This window comes from Eulemur rufifrons, chromosome 6, assembly GCF_041146395.1.
Source record: "Eulemur rufifrons isolate Redbay chromosome 6, OSU_ERuf_1, whole genome shotgun sequence".
Lineage (NCBI taxonomy): Eukaryota > Metazoa > Chordata > Mammalia > Primates > Lemuridae > Eulemur > Eulemur rufifrons.
Genome location: NC_090988.1, coordinates 100,955,752 through 100,975,667, shown reverse-complemented (window position 1 = coordinate 100,975,667; position 19,916 = coordinate 100,955,752). Strand labels below are relative to the sequence as shown.

Below are 19,916 nucleotides of genomic sequence, written 5' to 3'. Positions count from 1 at the left end.
ATTTCGGGAGTCCGCAGCTGTCGGTAGCTCCACTAACCAATCAGAGCATATCATGGAGGGTCAGCTCGGAAAGGCCAAGCCAGCTGGCCCAATGGCAGCGTCTCAGAGTGTAGGCTCCGCCTCTCGGTTGACCTACCATCTCAGCCAGGGAAGAAGCGGCAGTGCTCAAGGTGGGTATCAGAGCTCCGTCGTGAAGGCTCGGCTTGGGCAGCGTGGCGTCGGGGCCGAGTGTAGTGTCCCCGTTGGCGCCGCCGGCTTTGCGTCGGGCTTCATCTCAGCCTGCTCAGGACCCGCGGCCACTGTCCTTCAATCGTGTAGCGGACTGACCGAGGAGCAGGCAGCCTCAGGGCGCATGCGCCTCCTGGCTGGGCAAGCGTCCCTGAGGTCAAAGGTCATGGGAAAGGTCGGAGAAGGTGCTGGGTTGGGTGCCTGGGACCCAGTTGCTCTGCCAGAAGTTACAGGTCACTGGAAGGGCATTTTGATCTCCGGCTAAGTGCCAAGCTCTGGGCCAATCCCTTGGCATGTACGAACTCCCTTAGTTCTCATGACACCCCACCCCCATTTCATAGGTGAAGAGACTGAGGCCAGGTGACATCCTCTACCCAAGGTCACTGGGCAGGCTGGGGGTCAGTTCCAGCAGAACCTTGAAGCTGGGGAAAAGAATTTGATCCTGAGGATTATTTAAGCCTTTAAGGGTTTCTAGCAGGGGAGGGCTGGGTTCCAGTACTGGCCCATCCCCCTATCGTGTGACTGGGGCCAACAGCAGCTCCTCATCTGTAAGGCGACAGTGCATGTGACCCCCACGCCCACCGCAGTGCCTGGCAGAAAGTTAACTCTCAGTGCATGGTGGTGCTGGCTGGTAGTGTTATTTTTGGCCAGATTGGGGAGGATAAAGGAGGGAAGGGAGAGATGGGCAGCAGGAGCTCTGGGAGGGGAGGGAGGAGGGATGGATTTTAAAGGCTTCTAAGGAGGTTAGATAGAACTTGGGGTCCACAGGAGCTCTCTAAACCTTAGCCCAGCTGAGCTGGGTCAGGTTGGAGGGCCAGGAGGTGCCTAGCATGGGAACAGGTAGTAGACCATCTGTGCCCCTGACAGGAGTGGGGTGTTAGCAGGGGACGAGATGGCCTGGAGTCTAGGCTGAAGGCTCCTGCAGTGCCAGAGTTCTTGGAGGGGGCAGGTCTTGGATGCACACCAGCCTCCCTCTGTTTTGGGGGGGGTTAAAATAAATCTTTATTAGTTATATCTTTCGTCGATGACAGTGTTTAGAGACCAGGCTTAAACTGAACAGCTCAGGCTGTACCACAAAATACACCGAATGTTGTTTCAATTAATAAATTAGTACCATGAAAATAAGTTTTAACTGTGGATGTCTTTAAAAGACTGAGAACTGCCACAGTTCTTTTTCTGAACACATGTCCTGAAGGGAAACAAATAATGTTTTAGGTGTCACATTGTGGGTTTTGCTGATATTACTAATGTCTGCAGGTTTTCAGCATTATGTTCCTCCCTCCCTTTTTGTGCCCCTAGATGCGCTGCCTGACCACGCCCATGCTGCTGCGGGCCCTGGCTCAAGCCGCAAATGCAGGTAGGACTAAGGGAGCCTTTCCTGGGGATGGGGGAGCTCAGTCTCCTGGCATGAGGTCACGGCCACAGAGTGTCATTCTCTCTTTGCAGGACATCCCAGTGGCCGGAGCCTCCATAGCAGTGCAGTGGCAGCCACCTACAGTGAGTACAGTGGTGGCCTCTAGCCTCAGGCATTTCTGACTGTGGTCCTGCCAGAGATGGGGGAGGAGCCCTGGGTTCTAGTCCCGGCTTTGTCAGGACTCCCTTCTCTTAGCTTCAGTTTCCATTCTTAAAATGAGAATGATGACGAGATTGACAGGCTGGGTACGGTGGCTCAGGCCTGTAATCCCAGCACTCTGGGAGGCCAAGGCAGGAGGATCGCTGGAGCTTAGGAGTTCAAGACCAGCCTGAGCGAGAGCGAGACCCTGTCTCTACTAAAAACAGAAAAATTAGCCAGGCATCATGGTACACACCTGTAGTCCCAGCTACTCGGGAGGCTGAGGCAGGAGGATCGCATGAGCCCAGGAGTTTGAGATTGAGTGAGCTGTCATGATGCCACTGCACTCTACCTGGAGCAACAGAGTAAGACTCTGTCTCAAAAAAAAGAGAGATTGACTGTGGCTCCTGGAAGCAGACTCCATCATTGCAGGAGCTGGCAGGTGTGATCTCACTGCCGCCCCCCGTGATGGGGAGGGGGTTGCCAGGTGTGGGCCATGGTGCCTGTGCCTGTTCACCAGCCCCCATGCCAAGCCCCTTACCCACCCCTCGACTCCCTTTTCAAGCCCTGCTCAAAGGGCTGCCCAAGCACAGGGAGAAGTGGGCACGGACTGGCCAGGGCCGGAGGCAGCCTCACAGGCCCTTGCTAAGGCTGGGAAAGGTTTGGTGAATGAATAGGCCTCTGGGGAACCCAGCTCTCACACCTGGAAGTGAGGGCCAGGCCTCATCTCCCTGAGCTGGATTCCTGAGGGAGGAAAGGTGTGTGCGAGGCCTCCTGCCATGTCCTCTCTGCCCACCTCTCTGCAGAGTATGTGAACATGCAGGAGCCTGCGATGGACATGAAGTCGGTGACCGACCGGGCAGCCCGGACCCTGCTGTGGACTGAGCTCTTCCGAGGTGGGTCCTAGGGGGAGGGGACGGGGCAGGCAGGAGCAGTCACAGATGTGTAGGGGGAGGTGTCCCCCGCCCACCATGCCCATGCTGCCCACAGGCCTGGGCATGACCCTGAGCTACCTGTTCCGGGAGCCGGCCACCATCAACTACCCCTTTGAGAAGGGCCCGCTGAGCCCTCGCTTCCGTGGGGAGCACGCGCTGCGCCGTTACCCATCTGGAGAGGAGCGCTGCATCGCCTGCAAGCTTTGTGAGGCCATCTGCCCCGCCCAGGTGAGCCCCTGACTGCCACCGGGCCCCTGCCCCTGCAGGAGGGAGGCTGGGTGCTCTGGGCCCGAATTCTGCCCCTGCTTGATATGTGTCCCCAAGAAAGTCCCTTTCCCTCCCTTAGCCACATCCCCCCATGAATGGGAACAGTGAGGCCTTGTTCCAGAGCATTCTGTGTCAGTGAGTCTGCAGAGTGCAGCTTCTAGCTTGAGCAGGTGTGGGACACTCATGGGTTTCCCCTTGGTGTTTGGTCAGGGGTGTGAAACCAGGGCCTCTGAGCCACAGGGTGGCACATGAGGCTGTCCGCTGTCCCTGAACACAGCACTGGTTTCAGGAGCCCTGCCTGTGTGCCTGTTGCAGGCTCTACGACGCAATGCCACAGCTGAGGCCTCCCTGTTCCTGGTTGCTGCTCCTTTGAGCTTTTGGTTCTGTTACTGGATCTCGTCCCACTGGAGTCGGGCCTGTTAGTGCAGAAACAGAAAGATCTGATTAGAGCTGTGGTCCAGACCCCTGGGTGTGCCCAGCGTGACCTCCAGCAGTCACGGCCGTTACTCACTGTCCACACAATGGCCCCCCACGCCCCAGTGTTCTGTGACTCGGGGTGGCTCCTGTCCAAGTCCTAGATTGTCTCCTGGATCATTCCCGGGTCCTCCAGGCCACGGGCTGTGGCCTTGATGTCTCCACTCCAGCCACAGACCAGGAGCATATAGAGTCCCCAGACAGCAGCAGTGATGATAGTGGCTTCCAGATAGTGCTGTGTACAGATGGACTAGGCACCGTGCCAAGCGCATTACTCACATTTTCTCATTTAATCTCTAGACAACCCTAGGATGTAGAGATTATTATCCCCTTTTTTATGGGCACAAACAGATGAGTTTACCAGCCGGAGATCCCACTGTGGGTAGTGTGCATTCCACCCCTGGGCTGGGGGGTATGAGGGTCATTGCTGAACACCTTCGAAGGTCCTCCCAGCTGTGGGAGGCCCAGGTCAGCCCTTCCTCCAGGTGGCACGAGGCTGTACCCAGGAACTGAGTTAAGGACATGCCTTTGAGTTTGGGCTCTGCCCCTCACTTCGCTTTGGGAAGCCCCTCAACCGCTTTGAACCTCAGGTTTCATCCGTCAAGTGGGGATAAGTAGACTTAAGTCGGAGAGTTGCTCAACATACAACAAACAGAACAGGTGCTCTGGAGATGTTGTGGGTTCTGTTCCAGACCATCGTAATAAAGAGTCACACGTTTTCCCAGGGCATTTAAAAGTTATGTTTATACTATACTGCAGTCTATTAAGTATGCATTAGCATTATGTCTGAGAAAACAATGTACACACCTTAATTAAAAAATACTTAAATACTTTATTAGCCAGGCATGGTGGCTCATGCCTAGAGTCCCAGCTACTTAGGGGGAGGCAGGAGCATTGCTTGAGCCCAGGAGTTCAAGGCTACAGTGGGCTATGACGATGCCAGTGCACTCCAGCCTGGGCAACAGAGCAAGACCCTATCTCTTAAAAAACAAAACAAAACAAAACAAAACCAACACTTTATTGCTAAAAAGTACTGACCCAGAGAAATGAAGTGAGCTTATACTCAAAGCAGGGTTTCCATAAAACTTCGATTTGTGGGGGAAAAAAGCATTATCTGCCAAGTGCAGTAAGATAAAGTGTGCCTGTAATCTAGTGCTTACTGTAGAGCAAGCCCCCTAGGGCTGCAGGTTCCGCACTGAGCAAAGCAGGCGACAGGCCACCCCTCGCGGGAAGTCCATTCCCGGGTGGTGATAGCAGCGGCTAACAGATAAGAAGCAAACTGGGAGCAGCTCCACTGGGAGCACTGTGGAGAAGTGAGGGGTGGCTTCTGGGGGTGTCAGGAAGACATCTGAGATGCGAGGGCTTCTGTGCAGACACCAGGGGTAGACCCAGGGGCTTGGACATGGCTGGTCAGTGTGGGAGTGCCCGGTGTCCCCTTCTCTCAGGCCATCACCATCGAGGCCGAGCCGAGGGCCGACGGCAGCCGCCGGACCACACGCTATGACATCGACATGACCAAGTGCATCTACTGTGGCTTCTGCCAGGAGGCCTGCCCTGTGGACGCCATCGTGGAGGTGGGTAGGCCCCAGGATGGGGGAGTCAGGGTGCTGACGCTCTTGGGAGGGGCCTGACATCACCATCCCTCTTCCCCCACCTGCAGGGCCCCAACTTTGAGTTCTCCACTGAGACACACGAGGAGCTGCTGTACAACAAGGAGAAGCTGCTCAACAACGGGGACAAGTGGGAGGCTGAGATCACCGCCAACATCCAGGCCGACTACCTGTACCGGTGACGCCCCCGCCTGCCTGGCTCTGCCTGCAGCCCCTGCTGCCCAGTAAAACAGCTCTGACCCCACCAACGCCTCCTGTCTTGAATCCAGCCACCGGGGGGGACCGTCCCCAGCCTGCCTGTGTGGCTCCAGGGGACCCAATGGGCCTCCCCAAGGCTGGGCCACGGCCACAGCACCCCTGTCTCCCACACATCTTCCCCAAGGCACGGCAATGCAGAGGTCCCCTCAGGCCGGCTGTTCCCACGATCCTGGGTATCCTGCCCGGGGCCCGGGCCTGCTCTCTCCTGAGGGCCCCCCACAACTAAGACCCTTAGGACTTGGAGCCTCCCCAAGCCTCAGGCTGAAGAACATCAAGTGGCAGAAACTCAGAAGGCCAAAGCATCCTTGTCGGGGTAGGAGGAAGCTTGCTGTGGGGGTGACAGTCATGAGGGGGTGACAAAGGCCCTTCTGGCCCTGAGCTGGCCTTGCCTCCAGCCACAAGTTCCCCTGCCCAGGCTGCCGACCTGGCTCCTGTGGCTCGAGACTTCCTGCTTTGCAGTCCCAGGAAAGTCCCGGCGCAGTGGTGTGATTCTCTCTGGGGACTCGAGCCCCGTGCTGACGTAATAGTCAAAAACAGCCCCCCTGAACTTGGCACAAGCCACTGTGAAAGGATCACGCTCCACTCTCGGCGTGAGGAAACGCCTTAGCCAAGTGAGGTGACTTGCTCGGGATCACACATCCAGAGGACAAGCCAACTCAAGTCAGAGACCTTGAGTCCTCCTCCCCCTCGTTTCCAAAAGTGCTTTTTGCAGGACATCGCTCACCCAAGATGCTCCTTGGAAAGAAGGGGGCGGGTGTTCTGCGGAGCAGTGAGTGTGGGAAATGCCCCAGTGACTTCTCTTGGGCAGACATGGCATGTTAGACATTTAAGGCTCTGAGAAGGCCTGCAGCAAAGAAACCCAGCCTTTCCCCAGCCCATTCCCAGGGAGTCCCTTTCCTCGGATCACCTGCTGACACCTGGGCCTACTTCCTAGGCCAGCCCTTGCCATCTGACGTGGAAGTGGCCCAGGGCCTTCTGTGGGCCCCTCCCCCGGCCAAGTCTTGGGGGCCCCCACAGACTGAAGCTGGGGAGAGAAGAGATGAGCGTTTCTAAAAACGAAGCGGGCTCAGAAATCCTGTCACCTTGAGTTTAGCTTTTCCCGGACATAACTGCCACAGATGGCTGGCACGGAGCCAGTTTGTACCCACAGAGAACTTCTGTTCAGCATGGTCAGAATGTGTCCGCATGTGACTTGGCTCTTCCCCTTTACTGAGGTGTCCCAGGCCTTGTTCTGCTGAGGCCCCCCTGCCCCACTGCCACCCCCATCACAACAGACCATGGCACCCAATCACGAGTCCCCCAACTTTCTGAGGAAGCTGACCTTGGCTGTGACTCAGTTTCCAGGCCCAGCTCTGGGACTCCATTTGCCCACCCCTCCCCCCACCCCTCACAGGCCTTTGCTCACTGAGTGGCTTTAAGGATCACCACAGCTGAGGGCCCACTGTCCCTCTCGTTCCCCAGTGGGTAAGGTCCAGGCCTGTCCCAAGTGCAGGCAGCTGGGCGGGTGTCAGCTCCAGTTTCCAGGCACTGGGACCTGGGAGCTGATGAGGAGCAAGGTGGGTGGCCCCAGCTGCGGTGCAGCCCTGGCTAACAGCTCGGCTCTGTGCTCCCAGGGCACTTCCCAGCGCCGGAAGCAGAACCATACAACATGGCCTGGTCCCTAATGCCCAGCTGCCATTGAAGAAGGACCCAGAGAGAGGCAGCCACCCACCCAAGAGCCTGTGACACCATCCTGAGGAGTCAGAGCAGGAAGCGGTGGTGTCACTGCACGCCTCACCCAAGTGGAGGGGACTCGAGCTGGGGGAGCGCGCTGGGCAGACGCGGGTCTTGGGGGGCCCTGGCCCAGGGCCATTAGCCTCAGTGTGCGGGGGTCCCCTCAGACATAGACCCAGCGAGCCCTCTAGGTGAGAGGGGACAGGGCTCCCAGCCCCTAGTCCAGAGCTAGGCCTGAGCTCGGCGCCTCTTCCGAATTCCGGTCGCGTAGACGCGCGCGGTTGGCGCTGGTCGCCGGGATTACGTGCCCCACGGCCGGGTAGGGCGTCCCAGCCGCCCGCGGAGGACGGCCCCGCGAGGTCACAGCCGGCCCGGCCTCTCCGCAGGCTCCCGGACCCCGGGGGCGGGGCTCGGGCGGGCGCGTCGCTGGCCCCGCCCCTCAGACCCCGCCCACCGGGCGAGGCGGGAGCGCCGTGCCGAGTCCGGGCCGGCCCGGGCCGAGCTGGGCAGCGAAGAGCCGAGCGGCGGCGCGCAGCCCACCCGGGTGAGTGCCCCGCCGGGGTCCGCGGAGCCCCAGCTCTGCCTGCCACCCCCGCCATGCCCTGCCCCGAGGAGGGAGCCCTGGCGCCCCACCGGGGGGTGAGGCAGCGCAGTCCGTCACCCCCCGCCCTGGGCGCCAGGCCTTGCCGGGGGGCCACGGAGGACGCCCAGGGAAGAGGCTTGCGGGGCAGAGGAGGAGGAGGGTGGGGCGTTGGCCGCCGGCAACTACTGTGCCCAACTCTGCCCGGCCTGGGGCGCTCAGAGCTTCCCCGGCAGCATCTTCCTGGCAGGGAGGGACCCGTTCTACAGATGAGAAAACTGAGGCCTAACTAGGAAGTGGCAGAGCCAGAGACCAGCCGTGTCTTCCAGACACTAGAGCCCACCAGTCTGTAATGGAGGGGGCCGCAGGCCCCTCCCCAAGCCCCTCATCACCGGGGTGGGGAGGAGGGGCTCAGAGGAGAGATCTGGGGGGTTCCTAGAGCAGGTGCCTTGGCCTCCAGGCCCTGAGGGCCCTGGAGAGGGGCACAGGGTGAGTAGTGGACGAGTCTGGACCCTGAAGGCCACAGGATGTAGGCACCTTCGTTTGCTCCTTAAATGGGGCTGTGGTGGCCCCTGGCTGGAGCAGGGGCCCTGGGGCCCAGGGTAATGGGTGAGTCAGTGGGGGCCTTGAATGCCAGGAGACGGGTCTGACCAGGCACCTACACACAGCCCAGCCCACCACAGGTTGTCCCAGCCGAGGAAAGCGCCCAGGCCAGAGGGAGTCAACCCCTAGGCAGAAGGGCGGTGGGAGGCCTGGATGGCCTGGTGAGGGTACCAGGCTGGAGTTGCCGCAGCTGCTGCCCAGGGCTGCTCCACCCCGAGTCCCCAGAGCCAGCTCCCCACAACCGCTTCTTTGGCTGCACAGCCACACAGCTTGCCCAGGTCAGCGCACAGCCCTCCTCTGAGCACATACTGTGTGCTGGGACTTCCACCCCTGCAGCCCTGGGGCCTGGCTTGGCCACTGGGTCGTCACGTGACCTTTTCACCTCTGCAAGTATCAGCTGAGCCGCCTGTACACCCAGTACCCCTCCCACTGGGCTTGCTTCTAGGGACCCCTATGTGAGGCGGTGGAGGAAGGGATTATATGGGGACTCTGGCTATTTTTGTCACCTCCCCACCCTGATCCTGTCTTTGCCATGGGTGGCCAAGTCTCATTCACTCAAAGAGGAAGTAGAGGCCCAGAGAGAGCAAGAGACTTGCCTATGGTCACATAGCCAGTCACAGCCTGGACAGGGCCCTAAGCCTTGATCCCTGGCCCTCTGCCCTGGGTGGGACCGTGTCCCTGGGGGGTGGAACCCAGCACCCCCTGCCCACCTTCCCTGTCCAGGGCCCTGGCCTCCTGTGACCTCGGGCTGCCTCAGCCTTCTCCCCTTTCCCAGGCTGGGGACAGGGCTGCGGGTCTCTATTTAGAGTTAGGTAAACTGGGCCCAGGGGAGGAAGTGGCCAGCTGGGCAGGCCCTGGCCGGCCCAGACAGCAGGCAGGGCACTCTGGTGCCAAATACTCCGCTCTCAGCCGGGCCCTCCCCCTGGCTGTCCCCTCCCCTCTAATTTAAGAGCTAGGGGTCGCACGGAGGGGCCCTGGCATCCGCTGAGCAGGCGGGAAAGCCCGGGCTGGGACGTCCGCGGCTGCTGTAGGCCACCCTGGCCCTCCCCGCACAGGTTGAGCAACAAGCCAGGCCTTCCCGCCCTTTTCAGTTTCACTTTCGTGGTTTCGACACCTAGAAGGCTGTGCTGCCCCCAGGGCACACCCCTGCAGCCAGGCGGCCCCCCGGGAAGGTGCCCCCTCTGCAGCGCCCCCGCAGGGGGGTGGGAGGGCTCCAGCGGCCTCTGAGACGATCCCTGCTCGCTGGAGGCAGCCCTCGGCGTGGGGCTTGGGGCAAGTGGGCTGTGGGTGAGGGCAGGCCAGAGAGGGGGCAGCGGGAGCAAAGGCAGGGGCAGAGCCAGTGTCACCAGCCGTGGCCGCCAGGGTGAGGGTGGAGCAAGGCAGAGAGAGCTGAAGGGTGGACCGCCTGGGCTGGGGGTCAGCCAGGCTGGGCTCCACTCCCAGCCGCCCTGCATACGTCCTGTGTGACCGCAGCACCCCATCGCGCCTTCCTGGGCCTCAGTTTCCCCATCTGTCAGACAGGGCTGGTAGCTTTACCTGCCAGGATTCTGTGAGCTGAGGTGTGCGGGACACCAACTTGATTGGGAACTGTCTGGCCTGCCCCGCAGGACCATGGGCTCCATGTTCCGCGGCGAGGAGGTGGCGCTGGTCCAGCTCTTCCTGCCCACGGCAGCCGCCTACAGCTGCGTGAGCCAGCTCGGGGAGCTGGGCCTCGTGGAGTTCAGAGACGTGAGTGGGGGCTGGGGCGGGGGGGCTTCCTCCTTGGGCGCTGCTGTGAGGTGGCCTGGAATACAGTCTGGGCGGGGGGCAGCCTCCCACTGCAGTGCCCCGGCCCCGCGTGAACCCAGCAGTCCCTGCCGCAGACTTTCTGCTCTTGGGAAGCTCACGGCTGAGGCCCCCTGCCCAGGCCTGGGTCCAGCCAGGCCTCCTCGGCCCTCCTCACACCCTCCCAGGGCACGGGCTCTGGTCTGTGCTCCACTCAGATGTCTGGGGCCTCACGGTGTGCTCAGCACCTTTTTGGACCAGGCGGCTAAGGCCTGAGCCCCAGGGTGCACACCTCTCTGGTCCCCTCCCTGGGACACTGACCCCTCCATGCGGCAACTGCAGCTCAACGCCTCAGTGAGCGCCTTCCAGAGACGCTTTGTGGCAGATGTCCGGCGCTGCGAGGAGCTGGAGAAGACCTTCAGTGAGTTGGCCCCAGGCCCACAACCCAGGCAGGCTTCCTGGAGGAGGCACCAGCCAAGCCTGGCCTGAGAGGGAGAGTCTGGGTTCCCAGGTGGAAGGTAGAGAAAGGAGGTGCAGTCAGGGCCCTGCAGAGCCAAGACGAGCCGCTGAGACGTTCTTGGGAAAGTGGTAGCCTTGTGCTGAGCAGACAGCCCCGGGCAGGGTTGGCTTGGAGGAGGCCTTGAACCTAGCCGGGACATCATCCTGTGGGCACTGGAGAGCCACAGGGGTTCTTAAACAGGGGACAGGCATGGACAGAGCTTTCTCCTCTGCGGCTGGGCTGGGCTGGGCTGGGTGGAGGCCAGGATCTGGGATCCGAGGCTCCCTCTGGCAACCTCTCCCAGGAGGAGCCTTTAGGGGCACCAAGAGATCAGCCCCCCAGTCTCCAGGTAGGAGGATAGAGCAGGTTTTATTTTGTGGCCTGTTAGTTTGATTTGTAGCTTTTAAATGATTAGGCAGGTACAGAGCTCCATTGAGCTCTCAGGCCCTGCGGTGAATGGGGCTGTGGGGAGACTTCTGTGGGGCTCAGGCCCTGCGCTGGGCAGTGGCCAAGGGACGGGGGCTCCGAGGCAGGGAGCACACCTTCGTGGTGGAGGTTTGGCCTGGCATTTTCCTGGGGCCCCCGGCCTGGTGGATTAGTTAGCTGGCGGCCAAGGGAGTTTGGGGCAATGTGTGGGGTCCACTAGACGTTAGCCAGCCCTTGGCTGGTGTGACCCTGTCCCTCTGCACCTAGCCTTCCTGCAGGAGGAGGTGCGGCGAGCTGGGCTGGCACTGCCTGCGCCCGAGGGGAGGCTGCCGGCGCCCCCGCCGCGAGACCTGCTGCGCATCCAGGAGGAGACGGACCGCCTCTCGCAGGAGCTGCGGGACGTGCGGGGCAACCAGCAGGCCCTGCAGATCCAGCTGCACCAGCTGCGGCTCCACTCGGCCGTACTGGGCCAGGGCCACGCACCCCCGGTCAGCTCCAGCCTGGGCAGGGGACGGGGCTGGGAGAGGGGATGCCAGGCTCCCGGGCCAGGGTTCATGGTGCTTCTCGACTCCTAGCTGGCAGCCGCCCAAATGGATGGGCCGTCAGAAAGGACACCCCTGCTCCTGTCCCCCGGGGGGCCGCACAAGGACCTGAGGGTCAAGTGAGTGAGGGACGACTGCGTGGCTGGGGTGCCCTCTGCCTCCTCCCTCAGCCTTGCCCTTGCCCTGGGTTGGGGGGGGGTCCTCCTCTTCAGGCCCTGCCTGGGTGGCTTCCTGCCTTCTCCTTGGGGGCAGGGCCAAGGTGGCTGCCCGGCTGGCCTGGCCGGGGTGGCCTGGCAGGGCGAGGTGGGCAGGGAGTGCGGGGCAGCCCCCACCCAGCCGGCCGGCCGCCAGCTTCGTGGCAGGTGCCGTGGAGCCGCACAAGGCCGCCGCCCTGGAGCGCCTGCTCTGGAGGGCCTGCCGCGGCTTCCTCATCGCCAGCTTCAGGGAGACGGAGCAGCAGCTGGAGGACCCCGTGACGGTGAGCGGGCGGCGGCCAGGGAGAGGGGCGGCCTGGGCAGGGCAGGACGACAGGGTGACCTGAGCCTGGCTCCGCAGGGTGAGCCCGCAACGTGGATGACCTTCCTCATCTCCTACTGGGGCGAGCAGATCGGACAGAAGATCCGCAAGATCACCAACTGGTGAGCGCATGGGGGCCGCTGGGCCTCGCAGGTGTGCAGCGCCCTCCCCAGCGCCCGCTGTCACCTCCACAGAGCCTGTCCTGTTGCGGCCTGCCCCGCGGGCTCCCGTCAGACTCACGCAGCCCTCCCTCCCCGCCAGCTTCCACTGCCACGTCTTCCCGTTCCTGGAGCAGGAGGAGGCCCGCCGCGCGGCCCTGCAGCAGCTGCAGCAGCAGAGCCAGGAGCTGCAGGAGGTGGGTGCCCCTGGCATGGCCGGACCCCTGCCCGGCCCTCCTGGCTCCCCCTGACCGCCCGCTCTGGCCGCAGGTGCTGGGGGAGACCGAGCGCTTCCTGAGCCAGGTGCTGGGCCGGGTGCAGCAGCTGCTGCCGCCCAGGCAGGTGCAGGTCCGCAAGATGAAGGCTGTGTACCTGGCCCTCAACCAGTGCAGCGTGAGCACCACACACAAGTGCCTCATCGCCGAGGTCTGGTGCGCCACGCGCGACCTGCCGGTGCTGCAGGAGGCGCTGCGGGACAGCTCGGTGAGCTCAGCAGGGTCGCCCGGGATTGGGCTCCTCTCCCCTGGGTCGGGCGCCCCCAAGGAGCCTCCTGCCAGCAGGTGCCTGCTTCTGCCTCACACCAGGCCTCGCCTCGAGTTCCCACCTGGCCTCTGCAGGCGTCCCCCCCGCCCCCAGGGCCCTGGCCCGGCCAGCCCCCACTCCCCTGACTTCCCAGAGCCCCCGAGGCCGCACCCAAAGCAGTTATAAAGTCAGGAACCTCATTCAAATCCAGGCTGCCCCAGGCTCTGGCCAGGTGGCCGTGGGCCTGGCCGGGAGCCTCAGGCTCCTCATCTGTGGGTGTGTGACCCTGCCCCGGCCGCTGGCGCACACACCTGCCCCTGCATGTGCTCACGGTGAGGCTGGGGCTCCCTCTCCCGGGCCACCCTTTCCTTTCCCCGAGCACCTCCCAGTCCAAGTGAGGTCTTTGGGCCCCGACTTCGGGCAGGGCAGGGCTGATCATCCCGTTCTGCAGAGCGAGGAGGGGCTGCCCTGGCTCCCCCGGTGCCCACCCAGGGAGCCCCTGCCATGCTCCGCATCTCCAGCTGGGCCTGCCTGGGGGATCCTAGGGTCCCTGAAGGCTCCCACCATGGGTCTGGTCTGTTTGTCTGCCTGGTGCCACAGAGCGAGGCGGGAGTGAGCGCAGTGGCTCACCGCATCCCCTGCCAGGACATGCCCCCGACGCTCATCCGCACCAACCGCTTCACGGCCAGCTTCCAGGGCATCGTGGACGCCTACGGTGTGGGCCGCTACCAGGAGGTCAACCCCGGTGAGAGCCCCGGCGTGTTCCCCCCAGGCCAACCCCCGCCCTCTGCGAGGCTCAGCTGCCCCATGTAGGGTGTGAGCCTGGGGGCGGGGGCGTGTCTACCCAGGCCTGCCCGGCCTCTGGAGAAGAAATGAGAGGTGCACGCCCTGCCACGCTCTCAAGGGGCCCTTGGGCAGGCTTTCTGTTGTCCCCAGTGCACCCCGCTTGGGTTACTAAGGGCGCTGGATGGGCTTGTGCAGAGGGTAGAGGGTTGACGGCCCATGTTCGAAGCCCGGCCCACTCGTCTTGGTGAGCTTCTTAGCTCCGCTGAGCCTGTCGCTTCAACTGCAAAATGGAAATAATAGCGCAGCCCCTAGAGGAATGTGGGGAAGGTTCATGGTCATGGCAGAGAGCAAACGAGTCACTGCCAGTGTGGTTGGTTTGGCCAGGCAGTGTCGTGTGAATAGTTTGAATGGATGCTGTCTTGGGTCAGGTTCTCCCTGAGACGGGCATTGTGGTGTGCGGGGACTGCTGAGGGAGGCGCCCCCAGGAGAAACCAGTAAGAGATGGTCGGAGGGGAGCTCTGGCTGCCCCCTCCCCTTCACTCTCGGGATCCCTGATATCTGTGACACCTGGTATGTCCCCTGCCTGGTTCCTCTCCCCCCAGACAGTGGGCCGACTGCAGTGTGGCCGATGCCGTCCCCTGGGAGGAGAGGCCCAGCCATAGCATGGGCGTGACCGTGGTGGAGCCTCTGGGGGGTGGGGGGACTTGGCTACAGGCCAGGGAGGGGCCCTGCCTCACCCAGTGGGCAAAAGTCGGGGTGCTCGGGCCCCAGGGGTGCAGGCAGGATGTGAGGACGGCCCATGTGCTCCTTGGGGCCCACTGATCCTTCAGGGCCAGCATTCCCGGGCGCGATCTGGGCGCCTACCCGGTTGCACCTGGCCGTAGCTCTTGCACACCGACAGGCCAGTCAAATTGGAACAAGCCGCGTCACCAGATACCCGCAGCGATGGCGCGTTTCTGGGGAGTGTCAGTTTGCCAGGGCTGCTGTGACACGGGGCCATGCCTGGGTGCTGTCTCTGCCTGAGGCTGGACGTCCCAGATCTAGGTGTAGCGCGGTTGGTGTCTTTTGAGGGCTGCCGGAGAGAATCCGTTCTAGGCCTTTGCCTGTGGCTTGGAGGTGGCCGTCCTCATCCTCACGTGGTGTCCTCCTCTGTCTCTACGTCCAAATTCTCCCTTTCTGTAAGGACACCAGCTACACTGGATCGGGGCCCACCCAAATGGCCTCATGGTAACCTGTTACCTCTATGGACTCTTTCTCCAATAAGGCCGTGTTGTGACATACTGGGGGTGGGGACTCCAATATATATTTCTTGGGGAGGGGTCACCATTCAGCCCTAGCAAGGCCTGTGTATTGGAATCCTCCCGCCTCCCTCTAGGAATTGTTCCATTTTACTGAAGGGAAACTGGGACTTCAGAGAGTAAGTGCCCAGCTCAGCCTTCTGGAACTTGCCACATGCCAGCCAGGGCTGCATCTGTCCTTTCAGGGCTTCTGCGAAACGCTCTTCTTGTGAATAGCAGTAGCTGGAGCGCTGACCTTACGTGGCGTACCCGCAGTCGGCCGGCCACTCCTGTGGCCTCGCTCACTTCTAGGAACCCTACAGTAACCCTGGTGTTATATCCATTTTACAGATGGGAAACGGAGGCTCAGAGAGGTTAAGTAGCTAGCCCAAGGTCACACAGCTCCTAAATGGCAGGTTCTCGACTGCAGGCAGGCAGTCTGGTGTCCCTGCCTTAAGAGCACCACCTTGGCAGTTCCTGGGGTCCCAGGAGCCTGGGTTTGGCACCTCTGTGGCGTCTTGGACGGGAAGCAGATGCTGGTTTCCCTGTGGTCCTGGCTGAGCGCAAACCCTCTGCCCGCAGCGCCCTACACCATCATCACCTTCCCCTTCCTCTTCGCCGTGATGTTCGGCGACGTGGGCCATGGGCTGCTCATGTTCCTCTTCGCCCTGGCCATGGTGCTCGCTGAGGACCGGCCGGCCGTGAAGACAGCGCAGAACGAGGTGGGGGCCGGGCTGGGGTCCTGGCAGGGGTGGGGGTGGGGGCCGGCAGCCTCTCACTGCACTGCTGCCGCCCCCAGGTCTGGCAGACCTTCTTTGGGGGCCGCTATCTGCTCCTGCTTATGGGCCTGTTCTCCATCTACACTGGCTTCATCTACAACGAGTGCTTCAGCCGAGCAACCACCATCTTCCCCTCGGGCTGGAGCGTGGCCGCCATGGCCAACCAGTCTGGCTGGAGGTGAGGCCCCGGCCCCTGCCCCCGGCCCCGCCTGCCCCGGCCCCCTGCGGCCCTAACTGCCCTGCCCATGTTGCCGCAGCGACGCGTTCCTGGCCCAGCACGCCGTGCTCACCCTGGACCCCAGCATCAACGGCGTCTTCCTGGGACCCTACCCCTTCGGCATTGACCCCGTGAGCCCCAGCCACTCGAGTGCCCGTGGAGGGTGGAGGCAGGGAGAGGGCAGCACAGGGACTCCGATGCCCCGCTGCCCCCGCCTCCAGCAGCTGTCGCTGGGCACCTCCTGCGTGCCGGGCCCTGCCCGAGGCACGGGGGACACCAGGCGCCTGCCCTGCCGGCTACGCCAGGGTCTCCTAAGCACGCAGAGAGGAAGGAGGGCACATGTCGCATCGTGCTGAGGCTGCTCTCTCAGCCCTTGCTCTGAAGCGATTTTATATTTGATCCTCAGAACACCTGGGGGGTGCACACTAGCGTTACCGCGCTCCACAGATGGGGAGGCTGAGGCACAGATGCCGCGCCCACGTCACCCAGCTGTGAGGAGCTGGGGCCGGAGCCATCTGGCCCCATCTGTGCTCTGCTGCCCCTCGATGGGCAGGCCCTGTCCTGGGCACAGGAGACAGGCAAGGTGCCTGCCCTGGACAGGTGGGCAGGTGACAGATAGGGCTGTGTCCTCAGGGGGTGGGGCTTCCTGGCAGTGGTGGCCGGGGCGTCCCTGAGCTCGGCCTGCCCCTCCTGCCCCAGGTCTGGAGCTTGGCTGGCAACCACCTGAGCTTCCTCAACTCCTTCAAGATGAAGATGTCCGTCATCCTGGGGGTCACGCACATGGCCTTTGGGGTGGTCCTTGGAGTCTTCAACCACCTGTGAGGGCCGGGGCTGCTGGCGGGGTGTGGAGGCCACGCAGAGCAGGGTGGGCCCCAGTGACCGCGCCGCCCTCCTCCCCGCCAGGCACTTTGGCCAGAGGCACCGGCTGCTGCTGGAGACCCTGCCGGAGCTCACCTTTCTGCTGGGGCTCTTTGGCTACCTCGTCTTCCTGGTCGTCTACAAATGGCTGAGTGTGTCAGCCACCAGCGCTGCCTCGGCCCCCAGCATCCTCATTCACTTCATCAACATGTTCCTCTTCTCCCGCAGCCCCAGCAACCAACCGTTCTTCTCCAGCCAGGTGGGCCGGGCCAGGGCAGCAGGACTCCCAGCCTCACGGGGTCCCTGTGGTCACTGGGCCGCTCAGAGCTGCAGGCTCCTCGTCTGGGAGATGGGGATGCAGGCTGAGGCTGTGCGGGAAGGGCGGTTGGAGGCGACGGTGCACAGCTCTGAGCAGGGCAGCTCGCAGTAGGTGCTAGAAGCCTGAGGTCCCTTCTCACAGGAGTCTCATAGGAGCCATAGCCCTGCAGGGCCCTGGGAAGGAGGGACTGTAGGCTCTCTGGGCTCATGTGATTGGTGTGACCCAAGTTCCTGGACGACTCATGTGTGCGTGGTGGGGGACACCTGACTCGCACCCTCTCGCCGGCAGGAAGTGGTGCAGTCCACACTGGTGGTCCTGGCCTTGGCCACGGTGCCCGTGCTGCTGCTCGGCACACCCTTGTACCTGCTGCGCAGGCAGCGCCGCCGCCGCTGCAGCCGCCGCCACTCACGGAGGGACCCCGCGGGCAGGCAGGTAGGGCCGGGAGCACGAGGTGGGGGCACGGTTGACAGGTGGGGCTGCAGGGGGCCGTGTCCTCAACCCACACCCTCAGCTCCCTTGCGGGCTCCTGAGTGGCTGTGAGCAGGCAGTGGGGGTGGCGTGGGCCCCTCCCAGGCTGGGGGGCTGCCCACCCTGCTTGCCCCTCGCCCCAGGAGGAAGACAAGGCCGGGCTGCTGGACTCGCCCGAGGTGTCCGAGAACGGCTGGGGCTCTGATGAGGAGAAGGCAGGGTGCCCGGAGGACGAAAAGGAGGCCCAGGTGGGCGGGGCGCCTTCCTGATTCCGGGGTGGCTGGCTGCTGGCCCCTGCAGGCCACTCACTGCCGCCTGCCCTGCAGCTTGTCCCCTCCGAGGTGTTCATGCACCAGGCCATCCACACCATTGAGTTCTGCCTGGGCTGCATCTCCAACACGGCCTCCTACCTGCGCCTCTGGGCCCTGAGCCTGGCCCACGCCCGTGAGTGTCCTGGCTGCGGTGGGGCAGGCCGCCCTGGGCCCTGGCTCCATCTCACACCCAGCTGCTGGCTGGGTGGCCTGGGCGGGTCACGTCTCTCTGGGCCTCAGTAACCCCTGCTGTAAAATGGGGTTGTTTGAGGAGGTCCCTCGCCACTGAGGGGGCTGGCAGGTACCTGCTTGTTCTCGGCCCTCATGGCCCCCTTCTTTGCCCGCAGAGCTGTCGGAGGTCCTGTGGGCCATGGTGATGCGCCTGGGCCTGGGCATGGGCCGGGAGGTGGGCGTGGCAGCCGTGGCGCTGGTCCCCATCTTTGCCGCCTTCGCCGTGCTGACTGTGGCCATCCTGCTGGTGATGGAGGGGCTCTCGGCCTTCCTGCACGCCCTGCGGCTGCACTGGTAAGAGCCTGCCGGGCTGGCCTGGGCAGCACAGGGCAGGGGGAGGTTCCGCTCACCTGCCTCTCCCCTTCTCACCCCACAGGGTGGAGTTCCAGAACAAGTTCTACTCCGGTACTGGCTACAAGCTGAGCCCCTTCACTTTCGCCTTGGAGGATGAATAGCGCCCACCTGTGGGTCACACCCAGCTCCCTGTGCAGAAAGGAATAAAGAGGTGGCAGGCCTGGGAGCTGTGTCTGTTCTTGTCGGCAGCAGCAGGGGCACCAGGGGCACGGCCCCTCCCGCACTACCTGCCTGTGCTCACACCCTCCTTCCTGGCTGAGGTGGGGGCACTGGTCTAGGATCTGGGGCCTCAATGCTTGAGCACATCTGCAATAACTCCAGACTTTGGGGGTAAAAGAGGGCAGAACTAGGGCCAAGGAGGATGTTTCCAGCACATTCTAACTCAGAGGCAAGTGTCTTCACGGGGCCAGGCTGGACGAGTGCGTTCCCCATCCTTGGAGGTGTACAAACTGGATGCAAGCGTGTCTGGGACACTCTGGGGGGAAGGGGGGTGCCGGTGCTGGGCCTCAGGCTCAAGGCGCTCTGAAGAAGAGAGCAACCCAGGACACCCAAGCCTGACACAGTGCTCTCCGTGCGAAAGGACTGTGGTGTCACAGCCCAAGGCCACACGCCTGCAATTTAGGGCAGGGGCTGCCCAGAGCAGCCTAAGAATTGCCCAGGGCCCTGAGGGTCAGAACAGGGCTGCCTACCTCCCCCTCCGGGAGCAGGCAGGAGGGGCTCTGCAGCGATTCCACGTACCTGGCAGAGACTTGCCTCAGAGCAGTGTTGGTGCGAGTGGCTGGTTAGTAACCGAGGTGGCTGCTGCCTGCTCTGGACTAAACCCAGAGCTCAAAGCCTCGCACCTTCCTGGGGAGCAGAGGCAGTGAGGCAGGGGATGATTATGAGACGCTCAGAGCCAAGTGTGATTTGGGGAGACAGGTGTGGTGGGATCCCAGCTGGCAGAACCGGTTGAGAAGTCTGGTTGCCATGGGAATGGCATATGCAAAGGCACTTGGGAGGGCACCTTTGGGGAGTGGAGGTCATCAGGAGACACAAGGGTGGGGGGGCCACCTGCACTGAGGACTCTGCAGAGAGCAGCACAGGTCCCATCCCTGCCCTGTGAGCGTGTGGCCCAACACAGGAGGCACCTGAGAACCCCAGGGGAGTTAACTGCATGAGGAAGTGATGGGCCGGGGAGGGACGTGGGGTGAGGGTGGTTTGGGAATAGCACCATCTTAGTGGAACAGTTTAGAAAGCACTTTCTATAAGGACACCAGTCACTTTGGATTGGGGCCCACCCAAATGGCCTCATCGGATCCTGATTACCTCTTCAGACCCTCCCCCCAATAAGGCCATGTTCTCCACTGAGCGGGCAGGGGGGCAATGTGAAGGAGCCCATCATCTGAAGATCTGACGGTCCTGGTGTGTCCAAGGAAGAGCAGGCTGGAGCGGAGCTGGCAGAGGGGGCCAGCAGGGCCTGCAGGACACAGGAAGGCCCTGGCATCTTCGTTCTGAGTGGAGAAGCCACTGGGATCTTATACAGGAGTGTGACGTTACCTTGCTGTTTTATCGTCTGGATGTCAAAACCCATTCACCTGCTTAAAGTTTTAAATGTCTAGCAGGGTAAACAGTGAAAAGCCCCTCTCCTTCCTGGCCCAGCCGCTTGGTGTCCTCCCCAGACACAACCCTG

The 19,916-nt window shown here is 62.6% G+C and overlaps 3 protein-coding genes across 4 annotated transcripts in view; 2 read left to right on the top strand and 1 right to left on the bottom strand.

Moving 5' to 3' along the window:
• UNC93B1 (unc-93 homolog B1, TLR signaling regulator) overlaps positions 1 to 167 on the bottom strand; it is a 31,411-nt gene extending 31,244 nt beyond the window's left edge. Inside the window, exon 1 of the mRNA XM_069471742.1 lies at positions 137 to 167. The gene's annotated coding sequence lies outside the window, so the exon portion shown is untranslated. The remainder of the gene's footprint in view (positions 1 to 136) is intronic.
• NDUFS8 (NADH:ubiquinone oxidoreductase core subunit S8) lies at positions 118 to 5,310 on the top strand. 2 transcript variants are annotated; one of them, XM_069471744.1, is made up of 7 exons: positions 118 to 170; positions 1,528 to 1,585; positions 1,675 to 1,725; positions 2,587 to 2,676; positions 2,771 to 2,943; positions 4,902 to 5,030; positions 5,117 to 5,310. In XM_069471744.1, exons 2-7 carry the CDS (start codon positions 1,528 to 1,530, stop codon positions 5,246 to 5,248), a joined length of 633 nt encoding a protein of 210 aa, XP_069327845.1. In that variant the 5' UTR covers positions 118 to 170; the 3' UTR covers positions 5,249 to 5,310. The 2 variants fall into 2 exon arrangements, with proteins under 2 accessions (XP_069327845.1, XP_069327844.1); XM_069471743.1 differs by lacking the exon at positions 118 to 170 and adding an exon at positions 182 to 403.
• Positions 5,311 to 7,531: 2,221 nt separating this feature from the next.
• Positions 7,532 to 18,406, top strand: TCIRG1 (T cell immune regulator 1, ATPase H+ transporting V0 subunit a3). Its single transcript, XM_069471740.1, has 20 exons — positions 7,532 to 7,581; positions 9,828 to 9,948; positions 10,327 to 10,405; positions 11,177 to 11,397; positions 11,485 to 11,570; positions 11,803 to 11,929; positions 12,007 to 12,089; positions 12,229 to 12,322; positions 12,396 to 12,608; positions 13,248 to 13,392; positions 15,293 to 15,432; positions 15,510 to 15,667; positions 15,747 to 15,837; positions 16,406 to 16,524; positions 16,610 to 16,823; positions 17,172 to 17,315; positions 17,495 to 17,599; positions 17,678 to 17,795; positions 18,010 to 18,187; positions 18,270 to 18,406. The coding sequence occupies exons 2-20, from the start codon at positions 9,832 to 9,834 to the stop codon at positions 18,346 to 18,348; spliced, it is 2,511 nt and encodes an 836-aa protein (XP_069327841.1). The 5' UTR covers positions 7,532 to 7,581; positions 9,828 to 9,831; the 3' UTR covers positions 18,349 to 18,406.
• The last annotated feature ends 1,510 nt before the right edge of the window (positions 18,407 to 19,916 follow it).

Coding starts and splice junctions, on each gene's coding strand:
- NDUFS8 (XM_069471743.1), top strand. CDS start 353: ATGCGCCTCCTGGCTGGGCAAGCGTCCCTGAGGTCAAAGGTCATGGGA. Junction 404..1,527: donor GGTCAAAGGTCATGGGAAAG/GTCGGAGAAGGT, acceptor TTGTGCCCCTAG/ATGCGCTGCCTGACCACGCC. Junction 1,586..1,674: donor GGCTCAAGCCGCAAATGCAG/GTAGGACTAAGG, acceptor CTCTCTTTGCAG/GACATCCCAGTGGCCGGAGC.
- TCIRG1 (XM_069471740.1), top strand. CDS start 9,832: ATGGGCTCCATGTTCCGCGGCGAGGAGGTGGCGCTGGTCCAGCTCTTC. Junction 12,090..12,228: donor ATCCGCAAGATCACCAACTG/GTGAGCGCATGG, acceptor CCTCCCCGCCAG/CTTCCACTGCCACGTCTTCC. Junction 16,824..17,171: donor AACCGTTCTTCTCCAGCCAG/GTGGGCCGGGCC, acceptor TCTCGCCGGCAG/GAAGTGGTGCAGTCCACACT.